The 23030-nt window shown below is 41.2% G+C and overlaps 1 protein-coding gene across 10 annotated transcripts in view; it reads left to right on the forward strand.

The window, feature by feature from the left end:
* Positions 1–23030, forward strand: part of UTRN (utrophin) — a 497402-nt gene that overhangs the window by 35385 nt on the left and 438987 nt on the right. For 4 of the 10 annotated variants that reach the window (XM_019951531.2, XM_019951534.2, XM_033867814.1 and 1 more), the window contains exon 1: positions 9230–9452. The exons of 5 other annotated variants lie outside the window; for them this stretch is intronic. In XM_019951531.2, coding sequence (XP_019807090.2) covers positions 9245–9452 — 208 coding nt within the window. In that variant the 5' untranslated portion in view covers positions 9230–9244. Of the gene's footprint in view, positions 1–9229; positions 9453–21652; positions 21762–23030 lie in introns of those variants that run through there. One more of the 10 variants, XM_019951536.3, reaches the window with a different exon arrangement.

A 23030-nucleotide genomic window follows, 5' to 3' on the forward strand; every position in this document is an offset into this window, starting at 1 on the left:
CCTAATTTTAATCTGAAATACCATGTGAAAAAGTTTCGTGTGTAAGAAGCATTGCAGTAACAAGGAGAGTAGCGTAATGGTTTTTGCCTGCTTCCTATGCCAGCTACTGTTTAACTGTTTTAATATTATTTATTTACGCAAACACCCATATGTGTGTATATGTGTTTGTACACACATATGTGTATATACATATGGACACACACACATGAATTTATTTAATTCTCAAAACAGCACTATGAAAGTGGCACTTCTGTTATCATTCCCATTTTACAGTGAGGAAACCAAGGCACAGAGAGGATAAGTAATTTACCCAACACAGCACAGGTAGTAAGTGGCAGAGCTAGAATCTAGACCCAAGTAGCTGTGCCGCAGTCTAGATCACTACTCCGTAGTACTTCTCAGTGCTTAGTCCTTAACGCCAAACAAATGATAATCATAGTAAAGAAGTCCCAAATTATCTTATTACAAGAAAATCTAAGAACAATATACAGTTGACATTTGGACAGTGCTGGTTTGAACTGCGTGGGGTTACTTATACATGGATATCTCTAATAGAAAATACTGCAATGCTACACGACTTGGTGGTTGGTTGACTCCCCAGATGCGGAGGAACCACGGACATGGCAGGGAAGCTATAAATTATACTTGGATTAACCCCTACCTTGTTCAGGGGTCACCTGTACTTTAAAAAATGGAGCCTGGTTTGTGTTTCATAGCATATATGGGCCTTTGTTTGGGATCTGACCGTTTCTGTTTGTTAAGTAGAGAGTTTAGTTGTCTGGATGTTTATGTGACAAACATCTTTGTGACTCCCTGCATTTCGTCCTGCATTAGTGAGCATCCAGCAAGTGTGTCCACTGCATTTACTGTTCCTCATCTGGGAACCTGTATCAGCTAATCCGCCACTGTGGCCTTTCACAGTGGCCCTGCAAGTAACTTTGTGGTCCAGGAATTTATTTCGACCACCAAACTCACGGTTGTGACTCATCATGTAGGGCTTTTATCTTTCCTTATTCGGTATTGGAAATTAAAGAAACTAACTTGGAAATGTTTTCCACACAGGAACTCACTAAATGAGACTGATATCTTGGTGCTGGAGAAAAAGAAACAGGATTTCATGGACCATTTTACGTCACTGCCTTGAAGGATGCTTGACACATAGGGACTGAATACCCGTATAAAGGATTAACAAGTAGAATACCTGAGGTTTAGGATGTAGGAAAATGTGTAGGGAGTATTTGATTTTGACTTTTTTAGAAGGTAAATTCTGCTAAGATGTAGAGAGTGGCACTTATTTTGGCTTGCCTAGGAGCTCAAGGACTAATTCCCACATTTACAGAACAAAGATGGAAAGAAGGAACCTTAGTAATTTTTAAGTTTGGTGATTGGGTTGATTATACTTACTTCAGTAGGCCATTAAATTGTCATAACCACCAGGTAAATTGTGGATTAAATACTGTAAATATTATTTGTAAATATTTTAGTATCATTCACCTCCATTCCTCTTATCAAGAGTAGTTGATTATTATAATTGACACAATTATTATCGTTTGAATGAGAGCAGAAAGATCCTCCCACTCTAATGATGTGATAGAAAAGAACAAGGAAATACATTTTTGAGATACAGTGTTTTGAATGTTAGGGGCTATTAAATATTCCTGGATCAGAATCCATGGAGCACAACATTAATACTTACTTTGCTTTAAAGTTTGAAGTCAATAACAGTTACTTTAATTTTTAACTTCTGCTATCTCAGAAACATAAAGGTTTAAAGGAAATAAAGGAAAGAACATGTTATTACATTTCTTGCTTTCTTTCATCACTTAGTATCTTTTTGTGATACATCAGAGATATTTCACAACGTTCGTAAAATACTTTCTACGAGCTTCTGTGACTTCCAGTGGCTTAATCAGACTGGCTGTACATGAGCTTCTAAACCAAGTGTTTTAGGCAAAAGTTTGCAATTTTATGAATATGCTGGAAAACCTTACCTTTCTTAGCTTGAGAAGTTTCTATCCTCCTTAGGTAGCCACAGTCAGTTTCACTGGGTTTTGTAGGGAAATATCGACATCGGCTGAGAAGTTCTTTCTAGTCCAAAGCAAAGTACTGAGTACTTATTTCTGTATTTCAGCATGTTACCATTATGGGAATTGCCTTCTGTGTTTTAAAGCATATTTGCAGTTCTGTGAGGCCCTGAGCATTTGGGTTATAGGAACATCTACATTGGGTGTTTTTTCTTTCATAATTAATGATATACTTAGTACAGTTATAGATTTTTTTCTTTAATAAATATGAACTTTGAGTTTCTGTGTTTATTTTAGCATACATTTTCAGAGATTCATTTGAGGTTTTTTTTTTTTTTTTTTTTTTTTTTTTTTTGCTGTACGTGGGCCTCTCACTGTTGTGGCCTCTCCCGTTGCAGAGCACAGGCTCTGGACGCGCAGGCTCAGTGGCCATGGCTCATGGGCCCAGCCGCTCCGCGGCATGTGGGATCTTCCCGGACCGGGGCATGGACCCACATCCCCTGCATTGGCAGGCGGACTCTCAACCACTGCGCCACCAGAGAAGCCCTCATTTGAATTTTAAAAGAAGTTTTAAGGCAATTTAGTATTTTCAATACATACAGTCAGTCTGCACTGAGGTCCCCAAATAGCAGCTGTAATCTGGCTGGATTGAATTACTATGTGTAATGTAAAATTTCACATTTGAAGATTAAGTAAAAAGTAATTTTATACTATAACTATAAAATTTCATTACATATGAAGTTACTGTATTGTATTGTAAATATTGAATTCCAATTCCAAATTGGGCCCAGTCATGAGGAGAATAATTAACTGACAGTTACATCTGATGTTACAGATACTACTGTACAAAGTGTGGTTTGACTTTAAAATATTTAGCAAGATTGTATTTTGGAATTCGAGATTGCAAGAGACAGGTCTTTCCTGCACCCTACTGCCATGTGCAACCAGTGCCCAGCTCATGGTAACAAGACCATTTTAGGAGTCTTCCTAAGGATAAATTGAAGAGAGCAGAACTTGTAGTTAGAAGTGAAAGAGTACATATGTATTTATCATTGCTACTGCAGTAATAGCACTAGAGTTACCACAAAAGACAAAAAATGAATAAACTTACGTGGCCAAGGGGAAGTGGAGACAAGGTAGCTGTGTGTGGTTGAGGTATCACATGTTGGAGGATGATGGTAGAGTGGTGACTGCTGAGGGGACCAGAGCAGGGGGTGGCAGCCAGAGGCCTCCTGGTGCACCTACCAGGCTTGGAAAGCAGCCTGACTTAGAGTCACCAGCACTGTCTGAGGTTGGGTGAGGGGAAGTGGAATAAGTTTGGAGCTAAAAACTGTAAACTGTGTACTTTGACTCCCAGATCTTTCCCCTTCATCCCCTCCTGCACAGGAGAACAGAGATGTATACATTCTCTGGACAAATTGAACTCTGCCTTGGGATCCCTGTCCCAGGGAGGATGGTGAGGTTCTGGTTTGACAGCAGGAAGATGAAGGGACATCAGAATTCCTGAAGCTTACCCCAGCCCCAATTAGAGGATGCTTTTCTTGGGCGTATAATATAGTCACAGCACGGAATTTGATGACCTACTTTGAGTTCAGCAGTTGGCAGGCGATAGATACCCAAGCTCATAGAACTTGAGTATTTCACTGCCTCATTTTGAAATGTGAGGGGCTGCCAGGAGTCAGATGTTGGGGGAGAGCCTCTGTCATTAAAGCCACACCCAAACAACAGGAAAAAGGAACTTAGGGGAAACAGAGAAAAATGATACATAATATTATATCTATCAGAGATGTGGGAAAATAATCGCATCTTTGAAACAAGAAAATGCTATAAAAAATCAGATTCAGAGAATAAGAGATCATCTTGGAAATTAAAAGTATGATATCAGAAACTGAGAGATTGAATATAAGAGAGTTAAGTCCTTATTCACTATAATAAACATTCTGTAAATAATGTCTGACAATCAGAAAAGAGCAGTGTAAACTTAGTATTTAGAAATGTATAAATGAATGTCAGAATACATAGATAACAGTTGAAAGGGGACAGCCTCTTGAAAGCAAGACTGAAGCAGGACTCCTGCATTTTGTTGTAGTCCTGTCTGATTTAAAAAACGATGTGCATTTATTACTTTGGTAAAAATTGGTAAGTGCGTAACGAGAGATTTACTTTGGAAATCATTTTGTTGAAAAAATTTATTGACAGGATAGAAGATGCGACACAATATTACTCTTTGGCAATCCCAGAAGTAGTATGGTCCCCTAAATTTTTTTAGTAGCTGTCTTTTCTCAGCACCTGATTTCTTGCTGCAGTTAGGTATGATTATCCTAACATTTTCTATAGCTTCTGCCAGGCCTGACAAGCTTCGTGGCTTTCGAAATCATTTATCGTGCATTGCAAATATCCAGATTATTTTGAGACAAACTCCTCACATTACAACCACATACTTTCCATGTTGCTAGTGATTATGGGAAGATTTTCTGTTAGACATTGCACAGGTTGTGGTTGTAATGGAACACAAATGTAAGGAACGGGACGTTTTAAATGAACACTAAGAGCATGCAGACCTTCAAGCTGAAATGGTCTCTTTGCAGCATGTCCTGACTTAGAAATCATTTTTAGAGGTAAGTGGCCTCCTTCGGCCCTTCCTTCTCCCTTATAACCGTGGATGGCTGTTGTGGTAACATGGACCTTTACAGAATTTTAGAGCTGGAAGATGCTTTGAGGGACCATCTAGTCCACTTCTGTTGCCTGATAATTGACAAAATTCATTCAAGGAGTGGGGGGTGGGAAATGACTTTCCCAGGATTACACAATGGCCCCAGACTCAGTGTTCTTTCTGCTTCTCTGGGCTACCTGGACTTCAGGGAAATGTCTTACTCACTTTCCTTCAAATCTCATTTCGTTGTTGATGGTTGTCTGATGGATTTGTGTCTGAAAAGAGACAGGTTTCCAGGAAATATTCTGGTGGGCAGAGTGGGGTGTGTGGACTTCCTGAAGGATTTTAGGTTTATGTTTACTGTGTTAGGGGGTTTTGTTAATTTCCTGAAAGAGATGTGACATGTGCTTGTGGATTAAAACAGGCAGATCTTGGGCTTGAAGTCTTCAGTTTTAGCCTAAACAGGGAGAGGGTGAGAGAGAGGGGAAACAGGAGAAGGAACAACAGAGCAGGGGTGCAAGGACGGTTCTTTCCCATTATTTTCCGTTTGGTGGGGGAGACTGAGAAGTAATTTGTGTGAAAGAAAAGCTGTGGTGTTCAGTCTTCCGGAGCAATCTTTACAGTGCAGCTGGGACCTGCTGGCTACCATTAAGGTTCATGCAAAATTGGACTTCTGTACCTTCTCTGAACCTTTTTCCACTGACCCAGCCCTTAGATGTTGTTCACGGGCCTTCTGACTCCATCCAGGCCTGCCCTTTCCCAGAAATCCTTTTTTGATTGGAGTGTTGTGGGTATTAATGGTTGGCTGATTAAAGCAACTCACCGTAAGTCTGTTAATGATTACTCTGTTACTTCTTCTGGAGGGTATGTGCATATTCTCACAGAGCTGTTATAGGAATAAGATGAGGTGAACCTTCAACTGGTAGGTTGTAACTATGGAAATACCTGGTAGAAGTTGGAGAGCGATATGTTTTGTAATCCTACCTGCCTAGTGTCCTTACTTTGCAAACCCCAGGGGCTTAGTGGCTCAAAGATGAGTCTTTCTGGAAGAAAGTTGGAGAAGTTTCATCATTATCAAGAATACATTGAAATGGTGCTCAACATCACTAATTATCAGGGAAATGCAGATCAGAACCACAGTAAGATATCATCTCAAACCTGTTAGAATGGCTGTTATCATAAAGACAAGAAATAATAACTGTTGGTGACGATGTGGAGAAAAGAGAACCCTTGTCTACTGTTGGTGGGAATGTAAATTGATGCAGCCACTATGGAAAACAGTATGGAGGTTCCCCCCACAATTAAAAACAGAACTGCCATATGATCTAGCAATTCCACGCATGAGAATACATCCAAAGGAAATGAAATCAGTATCTCCAAGAGATATCTGCACCCCCATGTTCTTTGTAGCATCTTTTTTTTTTTTTTTTGCGATACGCGGGCCTCTCACTGTTGTGGCCTCTCCTATTGCGGAGCACAGGCTCCGGACGTGCAGGCCCAACGGCCATGGCTCATGGGCCCAGCCGCTCCACGGCATGTGGAATCTTCCCGGACCAGGGCACGAACCCGTGTCCTCTGCATTGGCAGGCGGACTCTCAACCACTGTGCCACCAGGGAAGCCCTGTAGCAGTTTTGACAATAGCCAGGACACAGAAACAACCTAAATGTCTACTGACACATAAATAAAGAAGATGGGAGATTATATATATATATATATGAATATTATTCAGCCATAAAAAGGAAGGAAATCCTGCCATTTGTGACAACATGGGTAAACCTTGAGGGCATTATGCTAACTGAAATAAGTCAGACAGAGGGGGACAAATACTGTGTGATTTCACTTATATGTGGAATCTAAAAAAAAAAGAAAAAAAACCCCACCTGAACTCAAAGATACAGAGAACAGATTGGTGATTATAGGGGCAGGGTGTTGGGGGTGGGGTAGATGGATGAAGGTGGTCAAAAGCTACAAAAATAAATCCTGGAGATTTAACGCACAGCATGGTGACTCTAGTTAACAATACTGTATTGTGTATTTGAAAGTTGATAAGAGAGTAGATCTTGAAATTCTTATCACAAGAAAAATAATTGTAAGTGTGTGTGGTGATGGATGGTAACTGAACTTTTTATTGTGGTAATCATTTCGTAGTACATACATATATCAATTATTTGTGCTGTACACTTAAAACTACTGTAATGTTATATGTCGATTATGTCTCAAAAAAAAGAATATGTCAAGGATATCTGTTAGTTGAACTGTACAGTAACTATTAAACTTGTGAACGTCCCTTGAGAATTTCTTCTTTAAAAGTTGTTTTATACTAAAACTACTGAAATACATATTTTTATTTATTATAAAAAACAACTTTGTAATTTAATAATTCTGTTTGTTTTTTATATTTTATTATTATCATTTTTTTTGCGGTACGCGGGCCTCTCACTGTTGTGGCCTCTCCCATTGCGGAGCACAGGCTCCGGACGCGCAGGCTCAGCGGCCATGGCTCACGGGCCCAGCCGCTCCGCGGCATGTGGGATCTTCCCAGACCGCGGCACGAAGCCGTGTCCCCTGCATCGGCAGGTGGACTCTCAACCACTGCGCCACCAGGGAAGCCCAATTCTGTTTATTTTAAATCATCTCTCCTTTAGAAGTGTTTTATTTATTTTCCCAGTGAGTAAAGATAAGTTCAACTCATTAAAAACAGAATATAAGTGTTCCTCGATTCATGAAATGTTTATATCTTATGATGAGGGTGTAGATTAGGGTTTTTATTCTTTATCATCACATCCCTTCCTTTTTTGCCCATGGACCCCCTTTGGTAGTTTGGTGAACCCAGACAAATTTTTTTTTTTAGTTTTTGGTTTTTTTTAATTTTGGGAATTTTTTTTATTGGAGTATAGTTTTTTTCCTTTTTAAAGCACATATGGGTTTCACGTTATATTTCTTTTTTAAATTAATTAATTAATTAATTTTTGGCTGCGTTGGGTCTTCATTGCTACGCGTGGGCTTTCTCTAGTTGCGGCGAGCGGGGGCTACTCTTTGTGGTGCGTGGGCTTCTCATTGCGGTGGCTTCTCTTTGTCGCGGAGCACGAGCTCTAGGCCCGTGGGCTTCAGTAGTTGCCACACGTGGGCTCAGTAGTTGTGGCTCGCGGGCTCTAGAGTGCAGGCCCAGTAGTTGTGCATTGGGCTTAGTTGCTCCGCGACATGTGGGATCTTCCTGGACCAGGGCTTGAACCTGTGTCCCCTGCATTGGCAGGTGGATTCTTAACCACTGCACCATCAGGGAAGTCGCTATTGGAATATAGTTGATTTACAATGTTGTGTTAGTTTCAGGTGTACAGCAAAGTAAATCAGTTATACATATACATATATCCACTCTTTTTTAGATTCTTTTCCTATATAGGCCATTACAGAGTATTCAGAGGAGTTCCCTATGCTATACAGTAGGTCCTTATTAGTTATCTATTTTATATATAATAGTGAGTATATATCAATCCCAATCTCCCAGTTTATTCCGTCCCCTATTTCCCCCCCGGTAACCATAAGTTTGTTTTCTACATCTGTGACTCTGTTTCTGTTTTGTAAATAAGTTCATTTGTACAATTTTTTTAGATTCCACATATAAGTGATATGATATGATATTTGTGTTAAGAGTAATTTTACAGAGATGACAACATGAAGTGGAAATAACTCTTTGTTGCGTGCCCCCCCCCGCCTCAGGCCAGGGACTGTAGTGGGCATGGTCAACAAAACTGATGAACACTCAGTGTTGGTGGCCGGCCTCTGCAGTGTGTAGACTCGTAGAAGAAACAGATACCAAACTGCAGAATATACAAAGAGTTGTTTCATAGCTTAGGGGATAAATGTCCTGCAGTGCTGTGATAGTGCGTCATGAGGGGGCTTCACGGGGCCTGGGCTGGGCTCGAGTGGTGAGGGAAGATCTCCTTAAGGAAGCCAGATTTAAGTCAACGCTCTGGTGTTGGCTGAGGGTGGAGCTTGGCCCACGGAAAACCTGAATGAGGGCAGTGATTGGGAATGAAATGAGCAGAGGGCTGTGCGTTGAGGTTGGCAAAAAGACGCAGTTTGTATTTCACTTGGTAGTGTTTTTCCTCCTGATTGAAGAGGCAGAGTTTACCTTTTAGCTTGACAGCATGTATTATTTAGTGTATTAATGGCTAGATCTCTAAAAGCTTTAGAGATTAGTTTAGAGTATATAGGTTGAAAAATTGTAAAATTTATGAGAACAAGCTCTCTTGCAAGAGCTGGACACTTAAGAACATTTTTTATCGTTTAATTCCTAAACATTATTCCTCACCCACGTTTTCATTTGGCACAAATGTAAGTAAAAACTAAGGAGAACTGAGGAAGCGCTAGGCTCTTCTGTGTTTGTAGAAATACATATACCTTCCTTACCTGGCTATTCCTAAGTAGGTAAGTGTCGTCGCACGTCTGGATTTTAAGGCGACAGGCTCCACAGCCTGGCAGAGGCTCAGAAGGGGATTGGGCTGTGTTACGGGGCAGGAATGCAACCATTCTGGTCAGGCCAGTTGGGGAGGGACTCCTCTCCCCATGATTCCCACACTGTTTGGCCCTGTTTTAAAATTTGACTCCAGCAAAGCACACTGTCCAGCCGAGGGGTACACATATCTTTGCGACTTCAGAAGGCATGCACGGTTGGTTTGTGAACCTGAACTACCTTTGGAGGATGTGCTGAGCCAGCAAGAAATGGAAGTGACTACCACATCTACACATGGGGACGGCAAAGGGTCACAGGCAGGTAAAGAAGGCTCACTTAGAATGTTATGGTTCCTTAAACTTTTGTGCATTGGTCGTAGAAAGGAAACCTCGGAATGACTCAGTGAGCCAAGAATTAGTGTGAAAATTACTGAGCAGCAGATTCTAAATAATTTTGTCCTATGGGTGACCTTGGAATTTTTTAACAAAACATTTTCTTGTAAAAATATTATGAAAGAAGTTAGTTCCGTATAAAGAATCTTACAATGTGAGTCATTAGCGATATTTTGGAAATAGGATCTGCTCTGCTTGCTAGTTGTAGGTCTTCCGGAACAGGACAGAGCCACTGTCAGCCTTTGAGCCTAATACCTGGCCTGGCACTTCACGCATGCTTGTAGGTTGTGAATGGATTGGGGCCCATATCTAATGGCACTCTGAAAATTATTCCATCACTTCTCTGTGATGCCAGAAGATTTGTCCCAAAGCGTTTGTTGTATGGAAATCATATGGGGATAGAAATCATCTTGCCCTCCCCCCCCAGACTATAAATGAGTTAATCAGCTGTAACTGTGGTGCTGTTCCAAACCTCCTAGGCTGAGTAATGAGTTGGCATTGGTGGCCCTTCTGCGTTCATTTGTCCATTTCTGTCTCGGTTTGTTCCCTCACTCACTTGTTATTTATTGCATGTCTGCTGGTGCCGAATTCCGGGATAGACTATTGGGAAACAGAGACAAATAAAGCAAGACCTCTGCTTAGCGGGTTTTGAACAAGTGATTCAGTGCCGGGTGTTAGGGGGTGTAATAGTGGCAAGTACTAGGTGCGGTGGGATCACGGATTAGGAGGGATTCGTTTCTGGAGTTTTATTCTTCCCTGGAGAGTCAAGGGATGTTTCCCAGAGGAGGAACCTGCCAGATGGCAGAGGAGAGTGTGGAAGGGAGGGATTCCAGGCCGAGGGGAAAGTGTGTGTCAGGGAAAAGGCATGTTGGGCGAATTGCTTGGTGAGATGCCGCTTCGCTTCCGTGTTTATAAATTAGCCTCCTCTATCGCTGCCCATCGCCTCGGCAGTGGCCAGCGTGCTGCTCCGCAGACCACCTCTTCACAGACTCTTCCTCTGCCTGGAATACCTCCCCTAGCTCTTGGCTAGCCCCGTCTACTATAATTGGGCATCGGATTAAATTGCACATCTTCTGAGGTGTCTGCCCTGACTACCAATTTGAAGTAGATTCATCCTGTTATTCCTACCAGCCGTCCTGTTGCTTGCTTCAGCACACTTGTTACAATGCTAATTGCTTTGTTTAATTTGTTGCTAAGAGGTCCCCAGACTCAGGGCAGGGACCAAGATTTTCACCAGTGTGCCCATAGTGCTTTGCACAACACCTGACCTCTAGGGATGATAGATCCTTGCAGATGAATGAATGGATGAATGAATGACTGAAAAGGCCTCACTTGAAAACCAATGATATTTGTAATGGACTTCCTATTCCAGTTTATTCCTTAAGTTTGAGGTAATTCTTAACTAGGCACTTAGGATCTCAGCGAAGAATTTCATTCAAGACCTTTGGGTGTTTGTTACCTTGAGGTAAAAGAAAACGGGAGTTTACTCTGGATCTTGGAAGGAGTGACTTGAAAAATCTAAGGATTCTTTAAATTGAATATACAGGGATGAGAGAAATTCTGCTCAGAATACTTAAGCTGTAAACAAAAGAGAAATTCATGAATTTAAAGAAAATTGAATGAAATGTGTCATTAAATCAAGTCATACTTTATAGTCATTTTATAAAATTATTTATTACACCACATTTTTATTTGTATTGCTTTGTTCTCTGATATGTCCTGATAATTTTGATGATTTATTCTTATCTGTTCTCTGAAACCTTATTTTTATAATTAATATCATTATCATTGTTTAAGCCCCTTATATAAATCAGTGATGTTTTTATACTGATAATTATTCTTTATATTTAATACAGTATTCATATAATGTTCTCCATCTTGGACTCAATTTCATTGCCATTTTCCTCTACATTTTCTGTCAGTTTTTTTTTTTTTTTTTTTTTTTGCGGTACGCGGGCCTCTCACTGTTGTGGTCTCTCCTGTTGCGGAGCACAGGCTCTGGACGCGCAGGCTCAGCGGCCATGGCTCACGGGCCTAGCCACTCCGCAGCATGTGGGATCTTCCCAGACTGGGGCACGAACCCGTGTCCCCTGCATCGGCAGGCGGACTCTCAACCACTGCGCCACCAGGGAAGCCCCTGTCAGTTTTTATGGCTCATAAAATGGCTTCACTTCTGGTTCATCTTACCCACATTCATATTTTTCTTATACAGGTCACATATAGCACAAGATATTTTCAATAACATATTGTCAGCAGATTATTTTCATCGTGTTGAAACATTATACAACAAAATTTATTTTGTAAATTCTGTAGTGATGGCAGGTGGAAACTGTTAGGTGAAATGGCATATTCAATGAAAGGAAAATCCAAAAGTTGATTGCTCAAATGATTATGATTGTTTTTCCCGTTTGGTCTTCTCCAAATGAGAATTCCCTGCATAGATCTGTTAATTCCAAGGGATGGCAGACAGGGTTTCTCAGCTTTAGCCAGGGGATGGGTGGTTGGCACTTCCTGATATGTTTCTTTCTTTTTTTTTAAAATTTATTTTTTATACAGCAGGTTCTTATTAGTTATCTGTTTTATACATATTAGTATATACATGTCAATCCCAATCTCCCAGTTCATCACACCACCACCAACACCCGCCACCACTTTCCCCCCTGGTGTCCATACATTTGTTCTCTACATCTGTGTCTCTATTTCTGCCCTGCAAACCGGTTTATCTGTACCATTTTTCTAGGTTCCACATATATGCGTTAATATACGATATTTGTTTTTCTCTTTCTGACTTACTTCACTCTGTATGACAGTCTCTCGGTCCATCCGTGTCTCTACAAATGACCCAATTTCGTTCCTTTCTGTATACATGTACCACATCTTTATCCATTCATCTGTCGGTGGGCATTTAGATTGCTTCCATGACCTGGCTATTGTAAATAGTGCTGCACTGAACATTGCGGTGCATGTGTCTTTCTGAATTATGGTTTTCTCTGGGGTAATGCCCGGTAGTGGGATTGCTGGGTCATATGGTAATTCTATTTTTAGTTTTTTAAGGGACCTCCATACTGTTCTCCATAGTGGCTGTATCAGTTTACATTCCCACCAACAGTGCAAGAGGGTTCCCTTTTCTCCACACCCTCTCCAGCATTTGTTGTTTGTAGATTTTCTGATGATGCCCATTCTAACTGATGTGAGGTGATACCTCATTGTAGTTTTGATTTGCATTTCTCTAATAATTAGTGATGTTGAGCAGCTTTTCATGTGCTTCTTGGCCATCTGCATGTCTTCTTTGGAGAAATGTCCGTCTAGGTCTTCTGCCCATTTTTGGATTGGGTTGCTTGCTTTTTTTAATATTGAGCTGCATGAACTGTTTATATATTTTGGAGATTAATCCTTTGTCTGTTGATTTGTTTGCAAATATTTTCTCCCATTCTGAGGGTTGTTTTTTTGTTTTGTTTGTAGTTTCCTTTGCTGTGCAAAAGCTTTTAAGTTTCATTAGGTCCCATTTGTTAATTTTTGTTTTAAATTTTCATTTCTCTAGGAGGTGAGTCAAAAAGAATCTTGTTGTGATTTATGTCATACAGAGTTCTACCTGTGTTTTCCTCTAAGAGTTTTGTAGTGTCTGGCCTTATATTTAGGCGTTTAATCCATTGTGAGTTTATTTTTGTGTATGGTGTTAGGGAGTGTTCTAATTTCATTCCTTTTCCTGTAGCTGTCCAGTTTTCCCAGCACCACTTATTGAAGAGACTGTCTTTTCTCCATTGTATATCCTTGCCTCCTTTGTCATAGATTAGTTGACCATAGGTGGGTGGGTTTATCTCTGGGCTTTCTATCCTCTTCCATTGATCTATATTTCTGTTTTTGTGCCAATACCATATTGTCTTGATTACTGTAGCTTTGTAGTATAATCTGAAGTCAGGGAGTCTGATTCCTCCAGCTCCGTTTTTTTCCCTCAAGACTGCTTTGGCTATTCGGGATCCTTTGTGTCTCCATACAAATTTTAAGATTTTTTGTTCTAGTTCTGTAAAAAAATGCCACTGGTAATTTGATAGGGATTGCATTGAAACTGTAGATTGCTTTGGGTAGTATAGTCGTTTTCACAATCCTGATATGTTTCTATTTGCGATATCTCTTGCTCTTGGCTTCTGATTCCAGCCTTTTGTTCCCTTCTTGGAGAAACGGGGAAAAATACACTAACATACTCTTTTGAGGGTAAGATTTTGGTTATCTTTATTTGTGAAGGCAACTTTTAATTTACCTGCTTGTTTCATTCATTCATCCAATAAATGTTTATTGCCCACCTACTCCATACGAGGCACTATGCTAGTCACTAGCCTAAAAAATATTTTATTATGACCAACATTTAAATTATTTTCGAGTAAAGTGTTTTAAGGAAAGGACAGTGTGAAAGAAGTCTCATGTCAGCAGAGAAATATTTTGTGTACTGTCTGGTAAATTTCTTTTTTTTTTCAGAATTGCTGCTGGCTAGGAAATGATGATGGCTTCCACTTCTTACAGCACTGCTAATGTTGGCTTGCTGTGCTTGCGCCCTTTGTGCTGCGGAGGCGAGAGGCGTTTGGGGAGTCTTAATTTCACCGGAACGCTGCACCTGTTGCTGGCTAGTCTTGCATATGAAATCCAGAACCTAGAGTCACTTGCTTTCATTTCCTTTTCCTGCCCCCTCTTTCCGGCGTAGAGGGGCTCAGTTTAGTAACTCATATGAAAAGTAACCACCTTGTTCCTTCGGGGCTATGGTTTTAGTGCCCTCGGGAGTGGAAGTGTCAGGGCCTTTTGTCATTCTGTTGTGGAAAGACATATCTGAGTGGCCTCAAGATCCTGACGCTTGTGTTTGTGCCAGAGGTTGGGACTGGGGTGGGGTGCAGCTGCTATGGCTACTTGATACCTGGAAGCTGATTGCTGTTGAGGAACATGTACTTCCTCTTGCTTTCATATGGTTTTTGGCTATGACTTTGAGGAAGTATTATATAGTATTGTTTTCTCTCAGAAAAATAACTTTGAAACCTCTGGGCTTCATGTTGGTTCAGGCAGTGCTGTTGACAGCCAGCAAGCTGCTTCTAGAAGGCCCACAAGGGGATGGGAGGAAAGACTTTGGGGCAGGGAGTTGGTTCAGAGGTTCAGAACACCCATGGCATGAATATGGTGTTTTACTCGGTGTCATGAGTCCTTAGTTACCTCATGTTTCAAACAGGACTTGAGGTATTGACACAGCTTAACTTGTAAGACTTTTGCAGGCATCCATGAAAATAAATGTGAAAGAACTTTAAAGTTCAGAGGTCCCTAAAATTGGTCAGTTTTTACTGACCAAATTACAGACTGAGGTTCCAATAGAAACACTGGTAGTTCCAGCCCTCTGCTGGAACTTGGCAACCTCTGGGAAGTCATTTTTAGTGCAGTATTCCTAATTTAAAACCAAGCTTGTTCTATTGGCTCTGTTTATAAATCTTTTATAGATAGACAGATTTACTCATGGACGTTCTCTGGAGGAGAAAGATTTTATGGAAAGCGGAGCTTTGTGTGAAATGGTACATAAATGGTCCTGACCTGCGAACTGTGGAATAGCTTGCTTACCATCGGGGACGGCCCTGGAATAAGGGCCTGACTTTCTTCTCCTCTTCTTTCTGGATTACCGTGGTTTCCACTTTTGTACCTTCTGGTACTGTTTCCAAGTTCCACCCTCCCATCTTCCTCCCTGTTCTCTGTCACTTCTTAGAATATGTTAATAACAGGCTGTTTGTGCATTTCTTGCCTTTGCGGTGTTCGGTCCCCCCTTGTTTGGTAGCTGCTGCCCCCTCCTTTCCCCTTTTGCAGGCCCCGGCCTATCTCAGGGGCTGATCCCCGAGGCAGTGACATTGAGCACCACACACACCCTCTGCAGCACTGGTGTTGCCACACTCTGCTGGCCTGGGAACTGGTTCTCGTCTGCACTGCATGGAACAGAGTAGGTGCTCAGTAAACAGATCAGTTAGCTGACTGGCTCCCACAGACCCAAAGCCCAGGAATCTTGTTCCTAAGTTGCATGGCTCATAAATTCTTGACCGATAACCCTTACTTGCATTCTCTGTTCCTCACCTGGTTATTGCTTGGAAACTGTTTCATCCTAGAAATCCTGGAACTGAAATACTCGAGGTCATCTCCTTGGCATTGGTTCTGCCTCATTATTGCCTGGATCCTTCATTTTCTCCCCATTCCCAGCCCTCAGCTGTCACAAGTAGATGATTATGTCTCACTCCCATGGCCAGAGATATGACACATGGGAGTGGGGTGGGTGTGCCCGTTAGTAGGCAGGACCATCTTTGTGTAGTTTCAGCTGCAGGCTGAATATACAGATGACTCATGCAAGTTAATACCCGTATCTAATGAGTGGCCAACATCTTCAGATGTGCATAAGGGCTTAAGAGCTCCACAGGAAACATTGAATTGAGATTGTCACTGCCGGGGACCCAGGAACGAACTGTTATGGATGGCACATCTGGATTCATAGGCTGTTGTGCCCTATGGGACTCTTAGGTCAGTGCTCCCACTAGATGTTTTTACTGCTAACAGCAAAGAATAGTCCCCATGTTTCTTTTCTTCACACCTTCCGATGAAGCTTGAGTGTTCTGGAACCTTCTAGGAACCAGAGAAGTTTCTCTCACAATGGCAGCAGATGTACTTCAAGAAAACTCACTGGCTGATCTTTGCTCCACAGCCCTGCAGTTTGCCAATGAGATTGCCTCTACTTCTACAGCACTTCCATTTCCAAATTAATCCTTCTTTTACATTCCCACAAGCACCCTTCTCGCTTGGTCACAGCTCTCTAGTCCTTTTCTGCAATGCTGCGGTCTGCCCCAGAATTCCTATTTTTTAATCTAATTAATTTATTTATTTTTGGCTGCGCTGGGTTTTTGTTGCTGCGCGTGGGCTTTCTCTAGTTGCGGCGAGCACGGGCTACTCTTCATTGCGGTGCTTGGGCTTCTCATTGCAGTGGCTGCTCTTTGTTGCGGAGCACAGGCTCTAGGTGCATGGGCTTCAGTAGTTGTGGCATGTGGGCTCAGTAGTTGTGGCTCTTGGGCTCTAGAGCGCAGGCTCAGTAGTTGTGGCACGTAGGCTTAGTTGCTCCGCGGCATATGGGACCTTCCCAGACCAGGGCTTGAACCCGTGTCCCCTGCATTCTTAACCACTGCGCCACCAGGGAAGTCCCCAGAGGTGCTAGTTTTGATTTTGCTTGTAACGTAGACCGTGGCACCTCCTTTCTGCATCAGGCGGACTTGTGTAAGCTCTTTGGGTGTGAGAGACGCCCAGGGTTCCTCTCACTGTCCTGGTCCACTCTTACTTTCACTCTGATGTCTTCCACATCAGCTCGTGTCTCTTCTTTCAGTAAATGCTCATTAAGTCCTTACAGTGTTCCAGGTTCCATGCTAAAGGATGACAATACTAAGGTAAATGAGAAATGACAACACTTATTTTTCACCTGATTGATAAAAACAGAACATTTAGAAAATTCAGGAAAATTACTCCCTTTCTCTTTCCTTTTTCGTAATGTTTTAAAAATTCTCTTTCTTTGTAAAGCATCTGAATTTTATTCATCTCTTTTGATGTCTCCTTAAACAACTATTCCTGCTCCCTGAAGAACCATGGTGATAACCTTCCTTCCTTCTGCTAGAGTGAGGTGTTTGCTACCTGAGTGGCTGTCCCAGGGACCCCTGTCTTAAGCAGTCGGCACTGCAGGGTTCCAGGCCCCTGGCAGATTGGATCCTGGCTTTACAGAGCAGTGGCATCACTCGGCATCCGTGCAGTGTTGGCCTGTTCTACCACGATTGCTGTCCGCCACCGGATACCTCATCTCTGTCGGTTCCAGGCAGTTGTCACTTCTGTTTGGAAGCAACACTGCCAGTGAGAAACCTGCCATGTGTGCACGCGCGCACACACACACACACACACACACACACTCACACACTCTGTTGTGAGAGGAGAGGCACCCTGGGAGGGAACCCTCCTCCCCTCTCTTGGTGTAGGAAGAGCACGGGTATACCTACTACCTCTCTCTACCCCCCTCATTATGGGATTTGGTGGTGGTGTTCTTTAACTCTTACTCTCACTGCTTTTGTGCACTTTTCCTGAGATAATGCTAAGAAAGGTTATAATTTTTTCTTGAAATACAATGTCTAGGAACTTTTCTTTTAATTCATCATTCCAAGTAAGTGTCTTTGCACCTTAGAAAACAAAACTAAAATACTGAAAATATGATTTCTTTCCTCTTTCACTGGCATGTTCCTTAATGTCTGCATTGGAGATCAGCCTTTGTGTGGTTGGGATAAATTCTAAACTCTTTGATGGTGGGGATTTTTGTGTAGCTCTCTCTACCATAATTTTCTTGGTTATAATGTCATTCGATTCCATTAGTATACTAATATGGAAACAAAGGCATGGTTTCAGACTTTATTTATATCTTTGTGCTTTGGAAAAACAATCTCATGAGAAATCATTCAGCCCATTAAATAACATCTTTGATGTTACTTTTTTGGGTTTGCTTGTTTTTAGAAAAGTTTTCCTGGCTTTTGCTCTTTGTAATTGCAACAGTAGCATAGCAAGTATTTTTAGACATGTGTTGTTAGAATCATGTGAAAAATATTTTTCATGCCAACATGTTGGATTTTGTTAGTAATCTTTAATGTGATCAAGAACTAAGGTAGAATTTCTTAGCTAGAAAAGAATGAGTTAAAAAAAAATCCCAATACGTTCTTGGATGATTGGAGAAGCTATATTCTATATTTTTACTTAGGTGAAAATATTCAAGAGATTGAATTAAATGGCAGCTTCTTGAGGACAGAGACTATGCCTTTTTCATTTTTTATTCTTCTTGGGTGTAGCACTGTTACAGTCAGAGGAGTTGGCTCAGTTGGTGGAAGCCTTGTGAACTTCATGAGGAAGATTAGACTCCAACCTCCTTCCTTGCATGGGAAATCTTTAAGGATTTTGAAGCTAGAGAGTTGCAAGTACTTTAGAAAGATCTATCTGGAGGCTCTGTGGGAGGGTGAATTGGAGTAAAGAGAGCCTGGAGGCAGAGGCAACATTGGAGGTGAAAGAGGATGTGGTGTGAAGGTGGGTGGGAGATGCATGAGGCCACGGATTTCATAGGTACAGGTCTACACTCCCTCATTTGCAGTTGTAATAGCTAAAAAGAGCTGTAAAAACTGAAAGGTATTTTCTTTGTAATTCATTTGATAGTAAAACCCGAGCTTGACCCGAGCTCATTTGGTGGCAAAATTGGACCTGGAGTGTTGGGATGCTTTTAAAATCTTTACTTATCCCACTTACCTCATAAAATACACATATTTACTGCAGAAGTATTAGTGTGTTTGACTAGGGGAAATTGCCCTGGATCTCGCTGTTTTTGTTTTAATGTAATGTATAGCCTATGTGCAGTGTAACTTTTCTCAAATGGGAAAAGTTCTGATTTGGCAACACATCTGGTCTAAGGGTTTTGGACAAGGGACTGTGAAACTCTATTTGACCTGTGCTTACAAGATAAGACTCACAGATTAGGTATGAAGAGCATTGTGGAGGAAATAAACATATATCGCCTGGAAGACTCAATGGTTGATGATGAAACTACCTCATCAACATGAAAGAAAACAGGTCTTTTGGGGGGGATCAGAAACATGCATTAGATAGTGAATGAAAGGATGCATTTTTGAAGTGTTCCTTGTGTGCAGGATCTGAGACTGAATCATGAACCAGAAAAAGGGAACAATTGGAGAAATTTGAATAAGATCTCTAGAGTAGTTCATTGTACTGCATCAGTGCTAATTTTTTGGTTTCTGGTTATGTAAGATGATAACATTTGGGGAAGCTGGGTGAAGGGAATATGAAAACTCTGTGTACTACTTTTACAACTTCTTGGGTAAATCTAAAATTATTTCAAGTTTTAAAAAATGAGGGAGAAAGTTGCTTGTCAAACCAAGAAATGGTATCATCCATGCTCCCTTTAAGTAGAGAATATCTGTTAGCAGGAATATGGTTTTCTTAGAGATTTTGAACTCTAAAAATGCAAGCTGAGTAGACTTTCAAAGTCAGGTCTCTACCCCCTTCCCAATTTTTTTTAAGGCCGACCTTGTTTTTACAGAAGATGAGTTGAGAACATTTTGATCCGAGAAAAAGGCTTGATCCTAGCTTATGTGCATACAGAAGAGTTACAACATGAAGCCAGTTGTGTCTGGACAGTTCATGGGAAGTGTTGTAACTTGTATTCCCTCACATTTGGTTTCTCTGGTGTTGGAGGGTGTGGTTTATCTCTGGCTTTTGTCTGCTGCTCTGCAGGTTTAGGTGTAGGTTCAGTAGTTAGGACGGACAGTTGTAATAAGATGTTCAAAGCCCAGAGGGTTTGCAGATAATAGAGGGAATGAAGAAAATGTCTGCCTTTAATGGTCAAGGTTGGCTGACCTGGGCTTGGCCGTGCTGATGTGCCCGGTGTATGTCTCCCCAGTGGAAGGAGGATTAGTCTTGAATGCCTCTGCTTCACTTGCTCACTTCCACACCACCTCCTGTAGTTTCAGCTGATTTGTTCTGTAATTCTGCAGTCCACTCCTTTCTTTCCTTTTGGATGAGAGTAAACCTAGGCTGGCAGCCAGTTGCTGTTGAGCTATAATAGAGCTAGTGGTATGTACAAAATTTGATTACTGCTGTCAACACCAGATTGAATAAGAAAGTGCATACCCTAGACAGATACTTGCAACTTAAATGGTCTATTGATTTCACAAGAACTAGAAATGAGGCCACCGTGTAATCTAGCAGAAGAAGGGGTCAGTGGATAGACGTTACAGAGTAGTTTTTAAAAGTGCGCTTCTTTTAGATCTTTTTGGAAGAACTTTCAGATAACTTTGATAAACTGATTGTTGCTTCTGATTTTCTTCAAGTCCAGTGTTTGCAGAAACTCCATTGTAGGCTTGGTACTTGTTTTTGTTCCGTGGTTTGCCTTTCCTGTGTAGAATCTAGTTTAGAAATTGTACTGGGTGATACAGACCATATTTGCTCCTGAACTATGATGACATTTCCACTTAGCTTAATATGAATGTTTTAGAAATTTCCCACAGTGGAAAGTTCTCTTTGACATAGGAAGGTTCAGCGGTCAGTTTCATAGTCAGCTGTATGCCAAGAAATAACGAAAACAATGGATTATACAGTGCAGCCTTGGGACATGGAAAATTTCTTAGAAGATGAATGATCATTATTAATACATCTTGTAAGGCCTCAGGCCTTATATTGAAAAATAAGGGAAAAAGTTATTTTTCTTTTTTAATGTCTTTATTGGAGTATAATTGCTTTAAACTGGTGTGTTAGTTTCTGCTGTATAACAAAGTGAATCAGCTATGCATATACATATATCCCCATATCCCCACCCTCTTGCATCTCCCTTCCACCCTCCCTATCCCGCCCCTCTAGGTGGTCACAAAGCACCGAGCCGATCTCCCTGTGCTATGTAGCTGTGTGGATGACATCTGCATAAATGATATAGCAAAAGAGCAAGGCAAATACACAAGATAGAATAGGCTGGAAAATATGAATCAAAACTGTTACCTCTCATCTTAGTATTCTGTGTGGTTGAGTTTATTTTTTCCATAATAGCAATCTCTAAGGAATGAAGAAGAAATCCTTTTGAGTTTCACTTTTCCCAAGGTATATATGCATATTAAAGTGAAATAACAAGTCTGATTTATTCTTTGAAGTGTAGTTAATATGTAACGAAACTCTTCAGCCCAGTTGTATACTCAGGGCAAACGCCTCTGTTTATATTCATAGTGGGGTAAGGAGGTGGGTGGAGGTGCCCTTTACCAGCTGACACTGTCAAAAACAGGAAGCAAAGTTATAATCTCTTTGTAGTAGATCAGAAACATTCAAAGGCTCTTAGCTGTGACAATTAAAAAAACAACAACAAAAAATGATGTAAGGAATTTTCACTAACTGCGAAGTGTGACTTCCTGTCTGGTATTTAGAGGAGATTCAGTTAGGTTTAGTCAGATCCTCTCATGGGAAAAATAAAAGCCACCCCAAAACAGGACATCCCAGTGTGCAGTTCGCAGGCTGCTTTTGTTAAAATCCACTTCCTCTGCATCTTTTTCCTCCTCACTTAAGCAAATGTAGGTGATGAGTGGCCCGGCGGCCACCGCATTTCGTTGGAAAAAGTGCAGATTTGATTTGCCATGGCAGGTAGCTCGCCAGGCCAGCAAACATTTACCAGGTAAGTTTGTCAACTTGCATGACTCCCAGCCCTCCCGCCCGTGAGGTTATGAAAAGAGGATATCAGCAAAGACAGGGCTCTCTCAGTCACTTACTGAACCCAGTGTGTTAAGTAACGGCCAGCCGGTGATGGGAACAGCCCGGCCTGTCCTTCCTGACGCCACATCTGTTGTAGACTCTGAATAGTCGAGACCAGCGCTGTGGGTTTCATCCTTCGCTTCAGCATGCGATTGTTTTCCAGTTCTTGGCTTCTTAGGAAAAAGCACTCAAGGGGCCATACCTTTGTTGAGACAAATGTACTTCATGTATTTTCAAACTAGTTTATTATGTATTGACTGTTTACTGTCCTGTAGAGAGAGTTTCCTTTATGCTGTTGTATGATGATAGCTTACTATGCTTGACTTACTGTGCTGACTAAAAATGTATTTTACTTTTAAAAATAGTTTGGAGCTGATTAAGGGGAGGATCAGACATTTGTTCTTTTGAGGGGGCTGTAAATGGAGGAGTTTTGCTTTAAGGCAGTCTTGTTCAGAAGAAGTACAGACACAGAACTTCACGTTGGATTGGTCACTGTCACTGGAGTTTACTTCCAGGGTGACCTAGTTTTTCTAATGGGTTCAGATGTCCATATCTTGTTTAATCTGTATATTTGTGTACTGGTCACGTAAGTTTTCTGAAGAAAAAAAAAACTCAAGTGATGTGTAATATTTCACCTTACGTATCATGCTTGAATATTGTTACTATGGGACAACTTTTAGGCTGGTTAGAATTTTTTAAAAATGGTTTTCTTTCCTTTGGAATTACTCTTTCCCTCTTAATGTTTTCCTTCCTAACTCCATATGAATGATGTGGTAAATGCTGGTAGGCATCCTCTCTCTGGAGCACATTTCAACTAGAATGCTTGGAGCAGCCCATATTTTCTTAGCAAATCTGGTTTCTTGGCCAAGTGTAATAGGAAATCAGTGTGCTATAATTCTCTTTTTTGGCTGTTACTTTTCTCTCTTATTTAAGGATCAGTGTGGTCTCAACAGAGAATTAAAATACCTATCAGGAACTGAATTAAAACCCCACGTGCAGGAGTAGCATTGCAGCCTGTGGCCTTTCAAAGGTATCTCTTGACTCTCAATCCTCTTTCTTTCCCCGGCATGAATAGTCTTCTTCGTCTGCTAGTCTGCGTGTTACTGTCCTGCTACAGAGGGTCTCAGGTAACTATAGTGGTTGAAATCAGAAGATAATTAGAAGAAAAACAAACAAACCTTTAAATATTAAG

Source organism: Tursiops truncatus, chromosome 12 (genome assembly GCF_011762595.2).
Source record: "Tursiops truncatus isolate mTurTru1 chromosome 12, mTurTru1.mat.Y, whole genome shotgun sequence".
Classification (NCBI taxonomy): domain Eukaryota; kingdom Metazoa; phylum Chordata; class Mammalia; order Artiodactyla; family Delphinidae; genus Tursiops; species Tursiops truncatus.